This window comes from Pteropus medius, unplaced genomic scaffold, assembly GCF_902729225.1.
Source record: "Pteropus medius unplaced genomic scaffold, Ma_sr-lr_union100, whole genome shotgun sequence".
Lineage (NCBI taxonomy): Eukaryota > Metazoa > Chordata > Mammalia > Chiroptera > Pteropodidae > Pteropus > Pteropus medius.
The window spans coordinates 28653954-28675731 of NW_024340849.1; the positions used below are offsets into that span (position 1 = coordinate 28653954).

At 45.5% G+C, this 21778-nt stretch overlaps 1 protein-coding gene across 5 annotated transcripts in view; it reads right to left on the minus strand.

Moving 5' to 3' along the window:
* The window catches only part of FHOD3 (formin homology 2 domain containing 3), a 422036-nt gene extending 405513 nt beyond the window's left edge, over positions 1 to 16523 (minus strand). For 2 of the 5 annotated variants that reach the window (XM_039842750.1, XM_039842871.1), the window contains exon 1: positions 16215 to 16523. In XM_039842750.1, the coding sequence (XP_039698684.1) occupies positions 16215 to 16379 (165 nt within the window). In that variant the 5' untranslated portion in view covers positions 16380 to 16523. The remainder of the gene's footprint in view (positions 1 to 16214) is intronic. The other 3 variants (XM_039842822.1, XM_039842795.1, XM_039842880.1) reach the window with 2 other exon arrangements.
* Between the last annotated feature and the right edge of the window lie 5255 nt (positions 16524 to 21778).

Here is a 21778-nt window from a genome sequence, read left to right on the forward strand (position 1 = left end):
AAAACTACAGGGAGAGAGAACAGATCCCTGGTTGCCAGGGAATGTCTTACTATAAAGGGATAGCCCTACGGAATTCTTTAGGTTGCTAGAATTGTTCTGTATCTTGTGATATTGCCGATTCTCAAATAATGTCATTTAATTCAATGTCCTTTCATTATAATGTTGATGAGGGGGAAAAAAAAAAATCAATTCCCAGGCAAGGCCAGTGTTTGTGTGGCGTTTGCAAGGTCTCCCCATGTCAGTGTGGGTTTTCTCCGGGTACTCCAGTTTCCTCCCACATCCCAAAGCTGTGCACATTCGGTCAGCTGGCATGTCTACATTGTCCCAGTCTGAGTGAGTGTGTGCGTGTGCGTGTGAGTGGCCCTGTGATAAAAAGGGGCCCTGTCCAGGGTGGGTTCCCGCCTTGCACCCTGAGCTGCTGGGATCAGCTGCCGCCACCTGCAACACTGACCTGGAATAAGTGGGTTGGAAAAAAATTCTTTTCTGACTTGTTTTTATTAATCTTTCTTAATGTATTGTTTATATTTATTTCAATGTTTAATATTAGAAGTGTTTGGGGGTCTTTATTTAGAAGTTTGGTGAGGTTTTTGAGACCAGAAATATGCTATAAGAGCTTAACTCTTGTTAATGTCAATTAACCTACGGTAAAATTGGTTTCATTGCACGTCATTCTGCTTAAAGTCACAGTTTCCAAGAACCTATCAACAACATTAAGTGAGGACGTACTGTAGTTATAAGAACCTATGCATGTATTAAATTAAAGCTCATAGGATTATATAACAAAAATAAAAGTGAATTTTATTGTATATAAATTTCTTTTTAAAAGATTCGCAAATTTTGACCTTCTTCCCATGAATCGATGGTGTCTAATCCCCCTGCTCTTGAACGTGGGCCAGCCTTGGTAGCATACTTCTAATGAGTGCAACATCAATGGTTAGAAAAGGTGATACAGTGCCCCCCTAACCCTCTCTCTTTGGAGCCCTGAGCTGCTATGTAAGAAGTCCAGCTACCCAAAGACACCGTACTAGAGAGACCTTGTGGTGAGGGGGGGTGAGAGATAAAGAGAGATGCCAGAGGAGCTCTCAGCCCAGACACGAAACTTGTGACTGAAGAAGCCTCTGAGATGGTCCTGGGCCCAGCCATGTAACCTGAGAGGCTCTGAGCCAGAACTGCCTTAGGCAGCTCCCAAATTCCTGCCCCAAGGAAACTGTGAGAGATATTAAAAATGCTTTAAGCAGCTATGCTTCAGAGTGCTTTGCTCACAGACATGAATAACAAATATAGGCATATTTTTTCAGCAATTGCCATGTGACACCTTCTCATATGTTATTTTGTTTTTCATTCATTTCATCATTTACTGAGCACTTTCTATATGCCAAGGACTACACATAGAATGGGGACAGAAGTGCCAAGAGGCAGGAGAATCACTAGAATGTGAGAGCTGAGAGATGGGGGGCGGGGGGGGTGAGGGCCAGGGAGAGGCTCTTAGTCTGGGCGGCTGGCTGGCTGGTGGCCTTCCTCACTGAGGCAGCACGAGTCTGTGGGACAATAAGAAGATCCTCTCTAGACACAGTGCACGTTCACCATCTGTGGAACAGCCAAGGAGAGCTGTCTGGGGGCAGCTAGAGAGTTGGCCTTGGGACCAGAGAGAGCGCTGGACCATCAGAAAGCCCTTGAAGCCACTCAGGTAAGGAGGTCAACTGAGAGGAGAAGGCATAGTCTTGAAACAGAGCCTGAAGAAGGCCAACATTTGAAGGGCAGGAGGGAGCAGAAAAATTGAGGAAAAATAGAGAAGACTGGTGAATCTGTCACCATCAAACTTAGAACAGCAAGCGTTCCTCAGAGGGGACAACTAGAAACATCAAGTGCTGCTAAGAGATTAAATAAGATCAAGATGGGAAAGTATTTCCTACCTTAAAGACAAAACCGTTTCACCATGGTGGTGGGAACAGGTGCTGGAATGGAACAGGAGGGAAAGTGAGATAAGACAGCGTTACTTAAACAAGGTCTAACACTCGGGGTGAAGGTAGAGAAAGAGGGACGGATCTGGGGGCCGGGGAGGAGGGGTTTTATGCATGAAAGAGGCTATAGCCCATCTCAGTGCTAAAGGATGCATTCCAGAAGGAAACAGGTGTTGAAGGTACCATGGAAGGGGCCTGGCCATGGCCAGAAGAAGAGACACATCTGTCCCTGTCAGGAAAGAAGGGCACACGGTGCAGGCCAACAGGGAGCCAGGGGCCGGGGCTGCATCTGAAGGTGCTGCTCTGTGTCTGCAGTCACAAGTGTGGCAGGGGAGAGGAGGGGCTGGGAAATGGGAGGTCGGTCTACCGATGCCCCTCAGAGGCCACATACACCAAGTGACAGATCCCTGTAATAAGCAATGGTAGCAGCTTTTATTGTTTTTTTTCCAAGACAGCCCCATAAGGGAGATGCTATTGTTCAAAGGTTACAGGAGAGGGAACGTGGAACACACAGGCTGGGCGGGAGCCCACCGCCATCCTGCTGACCCTTGGTTTCTTTTATTTTGGTTACTGTGCTGGCCCTAACAGTCTGACACTGAGCAGACACTCCATAAATGTTTGTGAAAGAGAGAGGAAGGAGGGAGAGTCCCTGGAAAGGGTTACATCTTAAGCCTTCATTGGCTGATACCTCAACTCACCAGGAATCAGCAGTGACGGGGGCCCAAGGGGACCGTGAGACCTGCCCTCCAGGCCCAGGCCCGGCCCACCCCGCCGCTTGTCCCTGACTCTCTTCCTCTTCCCACGCATTCTTCAGAGGTGGCTTTGCGGTGACTGCCTATCCATGTCTCTCCTTTCTTCTTTTCTCTGTTTCCCTTTTCCTCATCTTTCCTTGGTAAATATTTCCTTCCCACGTTCCTGTTTTTCTCTCCTCTTCCCTTCTTCTTCCCTTACGTTTCCATTACACGGAATGGAAGTAACCTCTGAAACAGTTTTGTGCGCACTGATGACAGCCCAGTGTACCAGTCCAGCCCTGAGGCTCAGGGTATCGCCTCCCTCTGGGGGGGCCATTCTTAGCCATCACCCCCACCCCAGAGCCATCCAAGCCTGATCCTGACTCCTGGGTCCCTTCTAACCTGCATGGAAGGCCTTCTACCCTTCCTTTCACCTACTCAAACCTACCTGCTCACTCCAGGGAACTTTCTGGACTATGCAGTCTACATGGGCTTCTCCCACGTCTGACGTATCCATGTCCTAGAATCAATGCCACTGATCCCAGGACATGAAACTGTCCTAGGAATAATAAAGCTTTAAAAGTCAATGTAATAAAGCTTTCCACCCTGCTGCCCAGCCCTCAGAAAAATCATCCCTACATGGTTGTATATGATATCTATGAACTCAGCTGAAATGTTCCCAGATTGTGTTCACTCTGCAAACTTCTCTGACAGACAGAGGCAGGGAGCCTCACTGGAGAGAGCTGGGGCCTGGAGACCTGAGGGTGTGTGCCTGAGTTCTCGCCCTGCCGCCCTTTGAGGGGTGGTTACTGTGCATCGGTCATGAAACCAACTTGATTTTAGTTTTTTCACCTTGGAAACGGGGCCTAAATGCCCCCATCTTGCCTCCTTTCAGGGTTGTGTGAGGATCAGCCAGGGAACCTATGTCCCAGTGCCTTGTAAACTGCACAGACATGCCGTGGTTCCGTTACTGGCGTTTTTGGTGATGAGTCACTGTCCACAAAAATGCACCCAGTTCTGGGAACAAAAAACCACTCATATCCTTGACTATTGTTCTAGATGGGGTACCCAATAGCTCTCCTTTCCCTGCCCCCAGACACACAGTGCTATTGAACGTGAATGGAGGATGCCCAGCAAGATAACCTCTCCCACCTCTGGGCACTGGCCGCTCAGACACTAGCTACTTGGGTACTGCCAGGTCCTGCAGAAGCCAGAAGGTGAGTGATTTATGGATGCTACGACCAGAAGCCAACCTGAGCACTCTCGCGACCTGAAGCTAGGATCCGATCTGGTGAAGAGGTAATACATCTCTCCTAGGTGAGTGCCAACACCTGAAATAAAATCTACCCTGAGACTCTGAGTTTGGCAAAGGGCTGAATCTCCCTGTGTAGTAAGAAGGGCAGCCGGACTCTGCAGGCCCCACTCTAGTCTCCCAGATCCACCTTCTCTTGGAATTTCCCACTAATAACAGATGTTGCTGCCACGCTGGCCTCAGGAATCTTGCCCCCCACACAAGCTCACAATTCTCTTTGCCTTCCCTGCAGCTCAGCATGTGCAGGAACAATTCACCAAGGCTGAGTGGAAGGGTCAGGAACAAGGCAAGTGAAGACACCTGGCTTACGGGGCAATGTCTCCCATACTGCACTGGAAGCCTGAAGTCTGGCCCCATGGAGACCTCACCATCCCCACACAGGGGAGCCCCAGGGATTGTGTATACCGCTCCAAACTCAACGGGAGACGACACTGACAGGACGGTGGGCCTTCTTTCGCCAACCTGAGGCTTCCTGTCTGAGGACCTAGCATGGACCTAGTGCAGAAAAGGCCAGAAAACAAGGTTTTGATACATGAAGGAGTTGGTTCTACTTTACTTACCTTCAACTTGGGGGAGAAATTATAACATCGAAATCATGTCTACAGACTAGAGACCTGACAAAGTTTTGAAGATATCAGCTCTTGAAGGTTAAGGGTCTGTAACCATCATGTTTATAAACATATACTGCACTGGTTCCACTTAGCCTTTCAAATATAAATAAATTATTAGGGCTCATTATGGATTAGGCACTGTCCTAGGAACACTAAACAGAAAAATGAGTTAAAATGCATATCTTGCAGCTGGGAGTTTACGCCTGGCAGGGAGACAGTGACATGGAATGAAATAAGAACCAGAGTGTCCTGGGTGAGAAGGTGTATAGGGTACAGCTCACATAGCTCTGGAGGAGAAAAAGCTCAGCAGAGGTGACCCTTAGACGCAGTCTCAGCCCAGGCTGGAGGGCTGGAAGGGCAGTCTAGATAGAGGTAAGAGCTTGACCAACCCTCCAGAGCAGCCTATTAGGAGAACTGCAAGCATTTCAGCATGGAAGGGCTTAGGAGAGGCTTAGGAAGAACAGTCAAGATAGCATGAGAGCAGGGTCAGGCCTGGTTAGTACTTGGATGGGAGACCACCCTGGGAATACCAAGGTGCTGTGGTAAAAGATAACAGAATGTCAGACAAGAGGCCAGGTCACAGAGCACTGGGAATCCTTGTGAAGAGTTGGGATTCTACTCTATAAATAATGGAAGGCCACCAGAATAAAGAAGACATCAGGGAAAGTCAGTTGGGGTGTGGGTCAGAGAGCTGTTATATGGAGCCAGAAGTCCACATGAGAGCTGAGGGAATAAAAAGGAGGGGACTGGAAGGGTGCACAGGAATCGAGGCTGACTCACAGTTCTCATGGTGTTTCTAATGAAAAAGATGCAAAAGGGAAATGGGGAACAGGTCTGGGAGAAGGAAGTTACTCATTTCATTTTGTTCTTATATACATGCCCATGTATATAATTTTATGAATCATGTGGGTTGTTATGAACTAAATGTTTGTTCCCCCTCCTCCAAAATTCACATGTCCAAGCCCTAATCCTCAGTGTAATAGTATTAGGAGGTGGGGCCTTTGGCAGGTGATTATGTTTAAATAAGGTCATGAGAGTGGGGCCTCCATGGTGGGATTAGTGCTCTTATAAGAAGAAGAGACACCAGAGCTTCCTCCCTCTGCCATATAAGAATACAGCAAGAAGCTGGCCAACTACAAGCCAAAAAGAAGGACCTCACCAAGAACCGAATCTGCCAGCACTTTGACTTAGATTTTTCAGCCTCTAGAACCATGGGAAATAAAAGTCATTTAAGGCCCCCAGTCTATGGTATTTTGTGATAGCATCCTGAGCTGACTAAGAGGTGAGTTATTTTAATAGCTACCCAATATTGTATCCATAATAAAGTATAATATTCTTAATAGCTCCTTTGTCATTGGACATTGTTTTAGCTTTTCGTGATTAAAACAATCTTCAAATATCTTTATACATGTAGCACTTTTGTCATTTTTACTTATCTCTTCAAATAATTCTTATAAGTGGTGTCACTGGGTCAGAATTTATCATTTTTATGATTTGTATGTGTTGCCAAGTCTCTAGAAAGAAGTAGGGTCATTGACTACCCCAGCCAATGAGTACCTCTGTTTTCTCAAAGCATTAACAACTAATGAGATGTATCTTTGTCTTACTAATAAAATATTGCTACTTATATGCATGAAATGTAATCATTCCAACTTTACATTGACTTTTAAAGTACAATCATGATTTTGTCCCTCAAAACAGGGAGAGGCAATGGGATACATACACATAATTTACTCAGGGTTTTAATACTCTTCTCTGAATACCCCCGGGTGGTATTCCCAGAACTCTAATGTCACCTTCAGCTGCGACACCAGCTGCATGTGAAAGGAAGAGGTCAGACTGGGCTTTACAACTTGGCCCTACGCTGATTTAAGGACCATCTTTCCAATCATCTCCAATGCCTAAACTGCTCTCATCCGAGATGAATTCTTTACCCTTCTACTCAGCAATTAAACATCTAAGAACTGATCTTAAGGAAGTATCTGCATTTTTATTGGCAACTGCCCAAACATCCAATGGCTCATTCATTCATGTATTCGTTTAATGAATATTTATCAAGTACCAATCATGGAACAAGGAAACATTTTAGAAGACAAAGCCCTTTCTCACAGAGCATAGGAGCAATGTTTACCTGGATGAAGGTACATGCACAAACTGGATCACCATGCTGGCCTTAAAGATGATATGTTACAAGAATGTTTAATGACTTGGGAAAGTATTCAGATATAATGTTAATATGCATAGATATTAAAATTCTGATAAGACCCATAAGTGTTCAAAGTGGTACCCCTTGGGTGGTAAGAGAAGTGATTTAAGTTTCTTCAGTGTGCCTCTCCGTAGTCTCCAAATTTCTATGATGGGATGTTTTGCTTGTTTTATAAGGTTAGACTCCTTGCCTTTGGCCTTTCTCCCACTAAATCTAGCTTTATTAGTGGTAACCTCTTCTCAGTAATGTCACCCTCATTCTACACACACAGTTCAAGTTCACAGCTAAATGGAACTGCAAGTGTGAAGATGCTTTAGGTTATCAGACATAGATAGATAGATAGATAGATAGATAGATAGATAGATAGATAATAGATGATAGATAGATAGATAGATAGATAGATAGATAGATAGATAGAGTAACAAAAACAGTAAATATTATTCAGCTCTAACATGAAAAGAAAGCAACTTTTTACTTCTGCCACCACAGGGAAAAGTAACAGCAACTCCCGCTAGGTACTATCTGCAGGTCACAGGTCACTCTACTTACCAAACCCTGGGTTCATGGTTGTTCTGGTTTATCCATCCTACTTCCATCCTCTTGGACACAATCAACCAATTAATTGTCCAGACTCACCTCCATTCCCATCTGTGGGTATGTAGGGATCCACCTCTCCAAGCGAAAATCAAGAACAAATAAAGAATAAATTCTAACAAATAAAGTTGGAAAATGGAAAAGGCCACACTTGAAGAGAGGGTCAACTGCTCACCATCATACATGAATAAGCAGCTAGAACATCTTTGACCAGAAGCTTTACAAAAGGGACTTCTGCATGGAGACAGTTTAGATGAGACCACTTGTCCTTCCCTCTAACTCTAAAGTTTATGATAACTCACCCATTCAAATACTTTTTACTGTACACACACCATGTGCAGGCATCGTTCCAGTCTCTAGGGCTATATCGGTAAAACAAACAGACCATAAAACAAATCAACTAACCAACCCTGCCCTCATAGAGCAGTGGGCCAGCCACTCAAAGGCTTTGGAGTTGACCTGAATCTCAGGGGACTGAGGGAAGTTTGGAGCAGAGCAGTGACGTGATCTGACTCTCCCTCTCCTCTTTAGCCAGTCACACAGGCCTGTTTCCTAGGCTGTCCCTTCACATTCAAATCCACTGAACGGACCCTCTCTGGTCCTCTCTAACCTTTTTCTGTTTTCCTATTAATGTCTATGTTCCAAGACAAGAAGGGAGCATACACCCCACCAGATATCAAAACTTACTGCAAACTACAGTCAGTAAGACAGTGGGGTATTAGCATAAGAACACCCTGCTAGACAGTGTAGCAAAGGGCCCCAAAACACACCCATGTGGGTCAGGGTATCAATGAAGACTGTACTCAGAGTCCCTACATGCAACTCAGATATTGCCCAGCCTCCGGTCCTCAGTCAGCTGCTTTCCCTCGAGCTGCATTCAACCTGTGTGATAAAATAAGAGGACCAGACAGAAGTCTCCTCACAACCATTCACAAGGATTGAAATCTAGGTTTGCAGGGTACAGCACACTTAACAACATTAAAGTTTGCTTTCATCTAAAAAGAAGGGGGGAAAGCATTGTTTAAACCAGATGTCTGAAGCCCAGTACCACCACGCATTCATTTTTTTCATGAGTTGTAAGAAATGTTACCATCGACTCTGGAGTAATAATTATGATGAGGGAAGGGTTGGAGAAGCCGAGCACAAATCACAGATGAAACAAAACTTGTGCTAAATGGTATAAAATGTAATTGGTATAAACTTCTTTAGTCAAAACTGTGGCCACATTAGGCAGCCACACTAAATGGCTGCAGTGCTGTATGTGACTCTGACAGAGAATGGCAGCAGCGCTGGATAATCCTTGGTTATCCAGAAGACCTTCCTCCTGGTTCTCTCCTCCAAGGACCCACTGCTCGGTTTCCTACCTGCTCTAAGCATGTCAGTGTCAAGTCATACAGGAGCATTTGCCCATCAACTCATTCGCTATGAACCCCAAGCCGCTCTTGGGATCTGATGAGCCAGTCAAAAGATCATCATTTATCTTCTATTCCAAAACTTCAAAATAATCTTTGGCTTGTCCCATGACTTCCGGTAAGACCTTGGTATTTCATTCCCTGCTATAATACCAGTGCAGGAAGAGTCTGAGTAGCCCAATCGATAACAGAAAAACTCTTCTTCTGGGTTTCCTTCTTTGCCAGAATGCTAAAAATATTTGATGAGGTGATCAATGAACTAATTTTTCTGGGTCCTTTTTGCCAAATCTAGGAGTATTGTTCTATATCGAACTACGAGTTAAACATTTTTCCTTTTTTCAACATGTTTAACAATTTTGAGATTGTTTTTTCCTAACATTAAGTTCTAAACATTCTCCCTTGGAGTCCAACATTTTAATTTCTGGGTTGCAAATCAAAGTGATGAAAAGGAGGTATGTTCCCAAGTTGGAAATAGACACAATGGAGAATCCTTTTGTCACTATGTGGCTCTAAAAATAGATAAACTTCTGGGTATATAATTTTGCTGATATATAGTAACTTAATTTTTTTAATGCACTATCTTCCCCCTCCCCAACTGCTAATCCACAAAACAGATTAATCTATCCATTGAAAGTTGCCTAAAATAGTAAGTATGCCAAGGTATACAATCGACTGACATTTTCACGTGCATTACACTGCCATTCATTGCATTCTGAGATGCTCTCCTGAGGCATAGTGAAGATGGAGGCTGAGCCAGCTCACTGGGGATCAGGCCAGATCCTGGTGTGGCCATGCAAGCATGTCACAGGCTCTAATGGGCACTGGGAACGGAGTGCCTTTATATTGGTATCATTAACTATAGTCTTAGCAACACCTTGGTTTAGATAAAAATTTAGGTGCATCCACTGAAGCACCATGTATAATACTCCTACCTTAACATCTCCTTTACCAAACTAACAGTTTATGTAACTGATTGCTGACTTCGTCATCAGAATTGACTTGACTGAACCTAGTAAGATCCCCTGAACATTAAAAGACTGATATCCTATACTTGTTTTTCAAAGAACCTAAGGAGAACACAACCATCAAAGTGGGGGGAAAAATTATCAGTGGAAGCATAACAAAAAATTTGCTGATGATTGGTCATCTTATCTGTAGTAAACATGCTCAGGACACAAAGTGACATTTAATAAAAGGATTCTGATTTCAAAAGGAACACTGAAACTCGTAATCAAATTTTTTAAGTTCTTTTATAAAAAAAAAAGTTCAACATGAGAAAGTATAGAAAATAGTATAATGACCTTCCCCCTCCAAATACCCATAATCCAGCTTTAACTCTTGGTCTATCTATACACTCGTCCACCTACTTGCCCCTCATTTAGGATTATTTTGAAGCAAATTCCAGATACTACATAATTTCATCTTCAAATATTTCAGTATGTATTTCTGAAAGATACAAACTTTGCTTTAAACATAACCACAATACCATTATCACACTTTAATAATTTTATTACAAATACCTTTATTAATTTTTTTATTTTTATTAATTTACTTTTAATAATTTTGAATATCGAAGAATTACTATTCAATGATCTCAAATATTTATTTACAATGTGTTTTTTTGAATCAGTATCCAATTAGAGATACACATTGCAATTGGTTGATATAGCTCTTTCTTTCTTTTTGATCTCTTAAATCTCTTTTAATCTAAGATTTCCTTCCATCTCTTTTTTCATTGCACTTTATTTGTTGGAGAAACTATAATTTTCCACAACCTGGATTTTGCTGATTACATCCCTATGGTGAGGCTTAACATTCATCATAACTTCATTTCCCCCATTCTTTCTTAGTTCAGAACAAGACACAGAAACACTTCCCAATAAAACAGCTGAAAAAATAAAACAAAACAAAAAGCAGTCTGGTTGTCTCTATAAAGGAGTGGATGCTGACAAACCCTAGACTCTGAAAATGTCCTACAGAAGTGGAACTGGCTCTGCCGATTAGAAAGCCAGGTTTAAACCAGGGACATTTCTGAGCCAGCCACAGACAACGGAGGCTTCATCTGGAGATGAGGTGTGGAGGCTGCTGGGAGGGAGCAGTAAACATCTTCCCTCTGAGGGCAGAAAAGTTCCCAGGTGTTCCAAGATTCATCTTTAAAGAGAAATAAACCATGGGGGAGAGAAGAGGATGGGGAGGGTGTTCCTGTGTTGGCCTCTGTATTAATCAGTTTTAAATCTGCCACCATTAAGAAGTAACATTTCAGAGTCCGGAGGGGGAGGGGGAAGGCGAAGGCAGTCCTGTTGTTTTCCAGAAGGACACAGGTTGGACTCTAAGGACAAAAGGCACAGACTCACAGAATTTCAACACTGGAAAGACTTACCAGAACACAACCATTTAAGTCACAGCCCTGTGACAGGCGACCTCCTGTAAAGGCAATGCAGTCAGCCCCCTTCCCCCTCCACACCCTCCTGCACAGAAAGCATGTGCTCTGTTGGTTTTCTAATAATGGGACACAGTTGGCTACAGGCTTTAGAGTGAAAAAAAAAAAAAGCCTTGATCTTAAATCCCACTCCTTCACTTAAAGCAATGTGGCCTCAAACAACCTGCTTATCGTCCCTGTGCCTCAGTTTCCCCATCTGTTAACTGGGGATACCACTGTCTGCCTGCTAGCATTGTTGTGAAGATGAACAAAGTTCTGTGTGGATGCCTGCAGTACAGTGGCCCGCACAAAATCATTCTATGTTAGCCCTTTCCCCCCAAGATTTCTACCAGTCCATTCCAACCTAAATCTTTTTAGGGAGCCATGACAGCACCTGCTAGACATCTGGCTGGGTTACCAATGCAGTCTGTGGCCGTGCATGAAGCAAAGCCAACTGACCCATAAAGGGTTCAATCCCATGATCCTGATCTCAATAGCACAGCTCCAACCAACTGAGCTAATTATGACAGAGTCAGATTCAACTCGGCTTGCGGAGACACTCTTAGCAGTTCATACAACATTCTTAAACAGTTTTGTCCTAAGATGCTATGTGACGCAACACGCTTGCCAACTTTACTAATGATCTCATCTTTTAAAAATCTTAATGTAATGTAGCAAACAGATGTGTCCCTTAAGAGGATTAAGGTGGAAATTCATTAAAGCAATAATACCAGTGGATTTGTGTTCTAAAACTAACACCATCAATCAACTTAGTGCACACTCCATCTAAGCACTATTCAGCTTTCAGGAGACACGGAAGAACTGGACAGCCAGGCCTTCACCCTCAAGGAAGTTATCTACAAACAGGGGAGATAGTGACAACCCCCATATACAAGACCCTGACCTAAATGACCTCTAATCCAACTGCTCAGACGTAGTGTGCACAGGAATCACCAGGGCATCTCGGTAAAATGCACATTCTGATTCAGCAGGAGAGGAAGGAGGCTTGAGTACATTTATTATAAGAGCCAGGTGATGCCCAGCCCACGTTGGAGGACCAAAGTTCTAATCCTCACTGCAATCAGCTATTTTACCGGTCGAATAGCTGAGACGGCACAGTAACCACAAAGACAAGGGTAATGAAAAAGGAGTGATCACGGTACAGTCAAGGCTAATCCAGTCAGAGGATGGGACTCTGGGATGTGGACAGGCTGCCTGGGAAAAAGGACATTCGAGACACAAAAGTGGAGTCATTAAGAATTCAGACCTGGAGTCAAATGCCAGCTCTGGAACTTCCCACTCACATGATCACTTCCTTCTGCTCCGGGTCTCTTCTGCTGTGAGATGCAACAGTACCAGTACCTGAATGATGGGGGAGGTTGTGGGCTTGGTGAGATGATGTATGTCGGCGACAGTGCTTAACTCCGGACAAGCAGTTACTACTGCTCCACTCTCTAGTCCACAGCAGGCACCAAAACATTTGCCGAATTAAATTGCTGTCATTACTGCCATTTTGACATGTAAGCTAGTTATCATTTTCTTTATAAAAATACTCTAATTCCAGTTTTGTCTATCAAAAAGGAACATGAAACCTTTGCACCTTTAGTGTCAATCAATCCAAACACATTTAAGCTTTTAAAGGCCTATGATTCTATTAATTCTACTACATAGTTTTTCTACATTAGAAGTCCTATAATCACAATTTTTTAAAAAACATTATATCATAAATAAACACCTGTTTACACTGCATTTGAAAAAACAGGCCACACCTATGTGGCCAGCCAAAACATATAACCAACAAAACGAACATCTCCCCAGTGAAAATACAGCACCTGTTTTGACCTTTTGTTATCAAAATAATTAATCATCTTCCCTGGAACTACTATAAAAAGCTGGGGAGGGTGTCCAATCTAGCAGCTTGCAAAAGAAAAGATACAGTATAATAAGTGCAATATATTTTTGTCCAATCCAATGGTTTAGTTAAACGAACGACTAACTTCTAATGGAGTCGGCAGAGCTGAGCTAAATTAATATATCATCAAGTTAAGAAAAGATGCATAGACTCAAGTTTTGGCTAGAAAGACCTGAGAGGTTATCCAGTTCAATGGCTCCCAGCACAGGAAAATCCCTAGTGAGCTTTACAAATTAGGACCCTCTGCTGAGGCCTTCCAGGAGCTGGTTACAGAAGTGTGTTCACTTACTGAAAATTCATCCAGCTGCTCACTTATGCCCTGCACACTTTTCTGTATGTGCTATCTACTTCAAGCAAAAGTTTACTCCTAAGGATCTTGAATGAGCGGGATGGCTAAGAACACCAGGAGTGTCTGCATCTTCCACAGTCATGCTTCTCCTCTTTACACCACCCAGAATGCCCCTTTCACCAGAACACTTCCTCTTGCCAGGCTGGGCTCAATAGGACCTGAGAGAAGCTTACCCTGCAGCCCTGGGAAGCTTTACCCACGGAAGGAGCCTGGGGTGATGGTGACAGCTTGCCCACTCCTTCATTGTTAGCTAATTCACAGCAGGCTTGGCAACTGTTCCCACCTCTCAATGTGAACTCACCAGGCCAGGAATTCTGCCTCAAGGCTCTTACTCATTCTTGTAACATTCACCTGCCTCAGGCCAAAAAGTACTCAGCACAGGAGGGTGATGTGGTGAATTCTCCAAGTTAATGGAACAGAAGCCCCAGATGGTGTGGCGTCTGCCCACAGCCACCCAGCTAGTCCAGGGAGCAGAATAGCACTAGGGTCTCAAGTCTCACAGGCCTAGTTTGAATCTCAGCTTCCCACTTCTAGCAGAAAAATTAGGTTTCTTAATTACTCTCCGCCTCAGTTTCCTCATCTGTAAAATAGGGATAGTAAAAGTCTCCACTTTACAGACATGTGCGGTACTAAATGAGATCATGCCTCAATATTACTGGAAGAGCACACACCTACATGCTAAGTGCTCGAAATGTGTTAGCTTTTTCTATCACAGGTGGATCATCCAATTTTAAGAGTCCCTATTGGAAATTAACCATCATTTTAAAAGATGAAAGTGCACCTAGGCACATAAATGTCTTGAATTTTGATTTACGGAAGGAATCCTGGCTAACAGAATTAGCCACTCAGCTCTAGATGTAAAAAAACAACTGCCAACATCAGAATACATTGTAGGAGTGTTTGGGCAAAAGACTCTGAGACCAAGCCTGGCTGGCCCTCAAAACGAGGGGTATGAGGGATCAAGGGTCTCTGTGGGATATCTTCTGGTTCTGTTTATTCCACAGGGACACCTCAGAAAGTTCTGTGAGCCAGTGCAACTGCTGTGCTGTGGCTTCCAGTGTTTGTATGTGTGGCGGGGGGAGAGGGGGATGATGCCAGAGCACTGGGATTTCCTCCTACTAGACCAGGAACACTAGGTCAAGACTATGGCTATTCCATGAAAACATAAATAATGTATTTCAGCTTCCAGCTTGAAAGGTCAACCACTTATATAGGGTTTGAAATACAAGGAAACCACTTCAAGGTCATAGGGCCACAATTATGTCTCCTGCGGTTTCAACAAAAGATCACTGTAATCAGAGAGCATAATGAATGGAATATGATGCTGAAGAAGCTCTTCGAAAAACTTTTAGCTGAATCCACTGATTGAGAAGAACCAAATATCTCACAAAAGTGCTTCTGATAAGATGAATCCACAATACATCATTCTGTCCCTCTATCTCCCCATCCAATCTGCCTTTGTGGCCAGAGAGGTTTCCAGGAATAGCAACTGTATCCATGCTGCACCAGCAAGGAGAGAATGAGTTAGAACCGCCCCATTCCTCATTCCTGAAAACAGGTTACTAATTAAGTAGTAAGGGAAAGCACTGGTACACTACTAATAGACGGAGAAAAACACCACTGCCCAAGTTCACGGGTTTCCACACACAACGCCTCCGCCTCCCTACTGCCAAGGCACGTGAACATAATGCACACAACTAAAGAATTTTTTTAATCAATTTTGTTCTTTTTGGCATCAAGGGTTGTCGCTTCCAAATATTTATCAGTGCTGACCCTCGAAGAATAAATCAGCGGCGGCTTTGATATGGACCCTAAGAAAAAAATGTACCAGAGCTTCAGTCAATCTAAGTGGGAAGAAGGATTCTCCTGGGTGACTAGTGAGCTTTCAATGCCCAGCTTTTTGCAATACACTTTGCAAGATGACTGTCCTCCTGCAAAGGGTTAAAAAGAAAACTCTATCGGGTGGACTGAGAAGCCATTCTTCCCAGGGGACACTCATTTCGGGCTTCAAGGCTCAGGCTTTGTGCGCGCACCGCCCCTCTGGGCCCCCGCCCCTCCTCCCACAGAGACTGCTCCTCCAAGGTTCCCAAGGCCACCTGCTTCTCCTAAGAAAAAAGGGCTACTCCGAGTGCTATCACAGTGCGCGGTCAGCGTACTAGGCGGTGCCCCCTGGGGGAGGAGGAGGAGGAGGTGCCCCGAGGAAGCGTGCTTTGTCGCGAGTGTCGCGGGGCCCCCAGCAGCTGCCCCAGAGGCCTGAGAGGTTTTGTCCAGGGCGTCGCTCAGGACTCTGAGTCCCCCGAGGGACCTGAGTGCCCCAGGACCCCGTTCTTTCCGCGCTTGCTTCGGCACCCGCCCGGCTGCCAGGGCCGACTGCTGGCGTCCGGGCCCCACCCCGCCCACCCCGCGGAGCTAACGGCGCGGTGCTCGGGAACCTTCTCCATCCTCCGGCCGGCGCGGCACCTGCTCAGTCCCGCCCGCCCCCAGCTCTGGGACGGAGCGTGGGGTTGTCCTCCTCGCCCGCCGGAGAGATCCCGCGCCAGCCGCCGGGTGCCTGGGGTTTCTCTGCCTAACCGGGGAGGGAGGTCTGCCCTTGGGAGCTTGTCGCAGGGGACCGCCCCCCGCCCAGCCGGCCCGCTGCGCCCCTACCCGAGCTCGCCCCACGACAGGGGCTGCATCCAAGGGCCCTAGCCCGCCTCGCCGTCCGTACCTTGTGTGGCGCCCGCAGCAGCCGGTGGACCCCGGCCAGCTGGGTGCCGAGAGCGAGGTCCTCGCGGAACGTGAACAGCGGCGGCCGGCTGGGCTCGGGGAAGTTGGTGCTGTTGAAAGGGTCTGTGTCGTCCAAGAACTGCACCCTGCAAGCCAGCGTGGCCATGATGCATCCCTGCCCCTGGGGGCGCGGGCCCCGGGATTGGCAGGGCCGCGGGCTGGGGCGCCGGGGTCACTGCGCGCAGGGGAGGCCGCGGCCGCCGCTCTCTGACTCGCGGGCTCACAGGCTCCGGCGCGCCGGGTTGCAGCCCGGGCTACGGCCGCCGGGGGCGGGGCGGAGGCGGGGCCGGGGCTGGCGGGCCCCCTCGGTCCTCTTCTGCTCCGGCTCCTCCCCTTCTCCGTCCCCCTTGCTCCCGGCCAGGCTACCGGGACCCACCTGACTCACCGCCGGGAATGGGAAGGGGAGAATGGCTCGGGCGGCATCCACAGTCCTGCGCCAGGTCCGCTGGCGGTGGCAGCGGGTCGGGGACCAGGGTCCGGCGGGCTGACTCTGGCTCTCGGACGCCACTTGGGCCGCCAGCTGCACTTGCGCCCCGCCGCTCCGGGAGCCTCGGCCGCGCTACACAGCTCGGAGCTCCGGAAACCAGGGTGGGGGGTGCGGGGTACATGGCTGCCCTTTGGCGTCTTCCCATCTGGGAGAGGGCTTAACCCTTTCCAGACGAAGGCAGAGGTGGTGGGCTCCTACTGCCGGGATTTGGAAAACCTCAGCTAGGCACCGGGAGGTGAAGGAGCCAGCCCCAGGCAGCAAGGGAGGTATTGGCCGCACCTGGAGCCTAGGCAAGGTTTCCCTTGGGGAAAAGGAAGCGAAGAAGGAAGAGGATGCAGGGGGGAACCTAGGCAGCTCTTCTTATGAGATAAGCCCAGGCGCTGCTCCGGGAGCCCAGCGCCAGGCCTGACACCTCGGGCCGCCTGGAGGATGCTCCTTGACCCTCTGCATCACCGCGGCCTCTGGACCAGTTAGGCCTCCGAAAGCCCTAACTGAACCGTGTGGGCCGCTGGGGCAGCTTCGCACGCGGTCGCTGAATCGCAGAGGGGCGGCGGAGAGCTAGGGACACGCTGTAACTTGGAGGGCAGATTTGCAGCCTTCCCGCCTCCGCCATGCGGGAGCAGCGAGACTTTTCTCTGCCTCCCACTGCTCTTCTCGCTGCTCACGGGCGACCCCCTTCGTTTCCAGTAAGAATTCACAGTTCTCCACATTTCTGACTATGGCAAAGTTCGCGGTTCATCGTCGCTCCTATAGGTCACACAGAAAATACCCAATCACTCTTAACACCCAAGTCTTCACAAAGACAGCTCGACAACGTGTCTCTCTCCTTTTCTTCTGGTTTCAAGCGGAAAGAAACTCTATCCCATACTTAGCCCCTTCACCCACCCTTTTAACCTTCCCCCTCCATGGACTCTTCGCCACACATGCACACTTAAGCCGGGACTTAAAATAATTATCCATAACGCTTCTGCGCATTCCAGCAGAACTTCTATCTCTCCTTACTTCCTCTATTTAACTCTTCGAATGAGTCCTCTACACAGGCCCAATATCAATTTCCCCATCAGCACATGGCCAGAACACTAAACCTGCAAAGTCTACTCCTTTGATGGGGTCTCCTACCCTCCCACTCTCATGGCCAACTCCCTCCTCACTGAGTGAGCCCTTTATTCTTTCTAAATACCCCATTTCTCATTGCTGTCTCAACATGAATTGCAGCCCATCATCTCAGGAGCCTCCTGCACTCCCTCAGTTTCATCTGTCCTGCAGGCTTCTAGCTCGCTCCTACCCTGTCTACCAAGTGTCTGCTGGCAATGGGGCCACTCTCAATGTCCCATTCTCCCCAAGGCTCCTCAGCACTGCTTAGTAGGGCCCCCCATTCCCCATACACTGTGCAAACTTTTGCCACTTTCCTCTACCTACAGATTATTCAATAAAAAGAATCATCTCTCCAGTATGTTTTTCCCTTCCAGCACCCCTTTCTCTACATCATCCATCTCCAGCCTCCATCTTCCCTATCTCAAGAGACGACCAAAGCCCTATTTTTCCTCTTGCTCTGCCTCCATCTGGACACTGAGTCCTTCCTTCCCAATTGCTTTGAAACCAGGTTCTGTCACTGATCCAGCCCCCTTTCCCTTCCTCCCTGGGCTCTTCCCTTGAAGATCAGAACTGGCTTCCAGGCATGCAACCTGTGCAGTTACACAGGGCCCTGCACTTAGAAGAGCCCCACACTGGTTTCATGCTCTGCTGTTACTGTCTTAAAATTCTTAATAATTTAACAGAGGCCCCAAATTTTCATTGTTCACTGGCTCTACAAGTTATATAGCTGGTCCTTTGATGAGGATAAATACTCAGGTGTTTCCCATCTTAAAAGCTACATCTTTATGAAGACTGCCTCTCACTGGCTTGCGTCTTCTCCACTTCCTGACCAGCTTCGCTTCCTGAGCACAACTCTAAATAGAGCTGTATTCATTTCTCAGCATCCTCACCACCTCTTTGCTCCACACCCCATAACACCTGGTGGGCAACCCTCCATGCTGTTTTGAGATCATCAATGCCATCCTAATTGCCTCACCTGCGGAACAACTCAGGCTTGCTACCTGCTTTCTTGATAGCGTCTGTCACCATGGACCACTCCTTTCCTAAACTCTCTTCCTCTCAGCTTCAGTAGTTCTACCCACTCTGGGTTCACCTTCTCCCTCTTTGACAGCTTCTTCTCAAGTCCCTCTGGGCTCTGTTCTCTTGAGGATAGAGCATCACAGCTACAGTTACTGTTAATTTATTCTCTGTGTTTCCTCTAAACTGAAAGATCCTCTAGGGCAGGAACCCTGCTGTATTCAACTCTATACCCCACCGCCCAATGCCTGGTAGAGTACCAAGCACAGGAAAGGCACACAATAAATGTCTGATGAATGCATAAACATCAGAGTCATCTGTAAATCCTATATCTTGCATTTGGTCACTAAGGCCTATCACTGAATCAGCCTCTGAAATATTTCTCAACTCTTTCCTCCTGCTTAGCCCTTACGTTCTGTGCTACTCTTCTAATGAGTCTCCCTTCCCTAGTGTTGCATCTTGCATTTAATCTTCTACTGGCTTCCCCAGAGCCAGTGATTGTTCTACGATATGCATTTGATGTGTCACACCTTAGGGTAAAATCCTGATATGCCAACCCTTTTTTTCATGACTCATAAGACTCTCTAAGATCTGTTTCAATCTACCACTCCAGGTTCATCTCTGGTCATTCCCCACTTCACATCCTGTTTCAAGCCACCCTGAACTTATTGCCTTTTTGCAGACATGCTGAGATTTTTCATGGTGAGCTTCTCAACCTGGAATCCTCTTCCCTATTTAGTTGGCCAGCTAAACCCACTTATCCTACAACATTCGTTTCTAAGGTCAGCTCTTCTAGAAAGCCATCTAAAACTCTATCTAAAATAAGAGTTGTCTCCCTTCCTCCTGTGGTCTCAAATTATTTTCTACATGACCCTTTTCATGTTTCATTGTAAATATATGATTACCTATATGCCTACCCTACTAAACTGTAAGACTTCCAAGATTGGGATCTGCCCTACTCATTTGTAGTATTAAAACTTCAAATAGTGACTGGCAACTAAAAATGAAACCTTTAAAATTTTTAATCATATAGGTTATTCTTAATTCTTTTCAGGATTTTTGGCTTGCCAACTCCCTTGAAGCTGCTCTTAGCAATAATTTTTTCCTCTAACAGCGAATTTATTTTTTCTCAACCTATTTTTTGAAATCATTCTTTTTTAGTAATGAATACTTTCTCTTAGTTTAAAAGGTCAAGAGTAATAAAAAAACGATAACCAGAAAAATCAGCCCCCCATTTTACAACCCCCACCCTGCTTCCCAGAGGCGTTCATCGCTAAATAATATAAATGCACCGTTATACTTTCCCCTATGAGTTTTAGACAGTACAACGACTTTTTACGAAGCTGCATGAGGATTTTAACTTTATTACAGACCACTTCCCTTTCCCCATCTTTCCAATATAGTTTGATCACAATTTTAGTTAAATTCTTATTCAGTGATTTTTTTTTTTAATGATTATTATGTTAACATTGTTCACTTTTGTGCCAAGTATTGCATATGATTACATGGCCTTTCTTATACAACTTTTTGTTTTTCCTAAAGTTAATATTTGCCTCAACTTTTTTCTATTGCTTCTTTTTTTTTCTTGAACAGCTGGTTAGATCTCATATCCTGCCTCTTTCGATACTGTTGAATAAGTTGTCAGTGCTATACTTCCCCCTAAGACATCCTTCTCATGGACATTCCTCTGAGAGTCTTCCATCCTCCTGCTCCCGTTTGGAATGTGGCTCACTCAGCCCTTTACTCCTGGACATTTCCTCAGTTTCTCTCTTGTGCGGGAGTCCCTGGTTCCTAGATTACTTGACTTAATCTTTTTTGGTTTACATTCTCAGTTTTTGTAAATACACACCCCAGTAGCTTCTTGAGAAAAGATAAGTTTTTGAGAACTCTTATGTCTGAAAGTATCTTTATATTCTATCCTCACACTTGTTTTGGTGTGGTAGTTTTGTTGGTAAAATGGTCACAGTAGTTCTTCCCACCCCTTTTATTCCCACCATTTTGTAATACAACTTAGCCACTTCTGCCATCAAAAAGTGGAGTCTATTTCCCTACTCCTTGAAAGGGGGTGGCTTTGTGACTGGTTTTGACAAATAGAATATGAAAGTAGCATCGTGTGACTTCTGAAACTAAGCCTCAAGAAGCCTTACAGCATCTGCTCTCACACTCTTGGAATGGTGACCAGAGACTAACATGTGAGTAAGCTAAGTCCAGCCCAGGAAAAGCGGTAAGAAAATTATTACCGAAGACTGGGAATATGGTGACCTGTGTTATGTAGCAATGAAACAATTGGAAAAATAATTGCCTGCAGTAATTTGGAAGATAAAAAATGTATCTAAAGAACTTGTGGACTTGGCTAAAGAGATCTCTAGACAGTATGTTGAAAATAACTGTTAGGTGCTTCTAGATGCATGTAATAAGGGATTCTGTTTGGAAGCAGAATTTGGAGGAAATATAGAGGCCTAAGACTTGCTGGGTTATAAAATAAAACAATCTCTCATCCTCAGTCTGTCCAGCTTTGTGACCTCAATAAAGATCAATTTTTAAACGTGGCTATAGATATAAGGTCTCATAGATATTTAATGTAGCGAGTTCCTAGTAGATCCTCTCATTTAGGCAAAAGAACTTCTAAGAATCTTAAGGATGTTGCTCCATAGCAGCCTGACTAACCCAAATGAAAAAAGAATTATAGGTGTATCATTTGGAACATGGAGTAAACCTCAACTGGATTCTTAGAAAATCCACAAAGTGTTTAAGATCATTGTATTGATGGAATCACAGTGAGCTTAGATTAAAAGAACTGAGATATTTCAGAATAAAAAGAGACCTCTGGAACTCCAACCCAAAATAGGTAAGAAGCTGGCTAAGAAAGCTACTCAGATATAAACATGGAGCCATTGGGGTTTTTT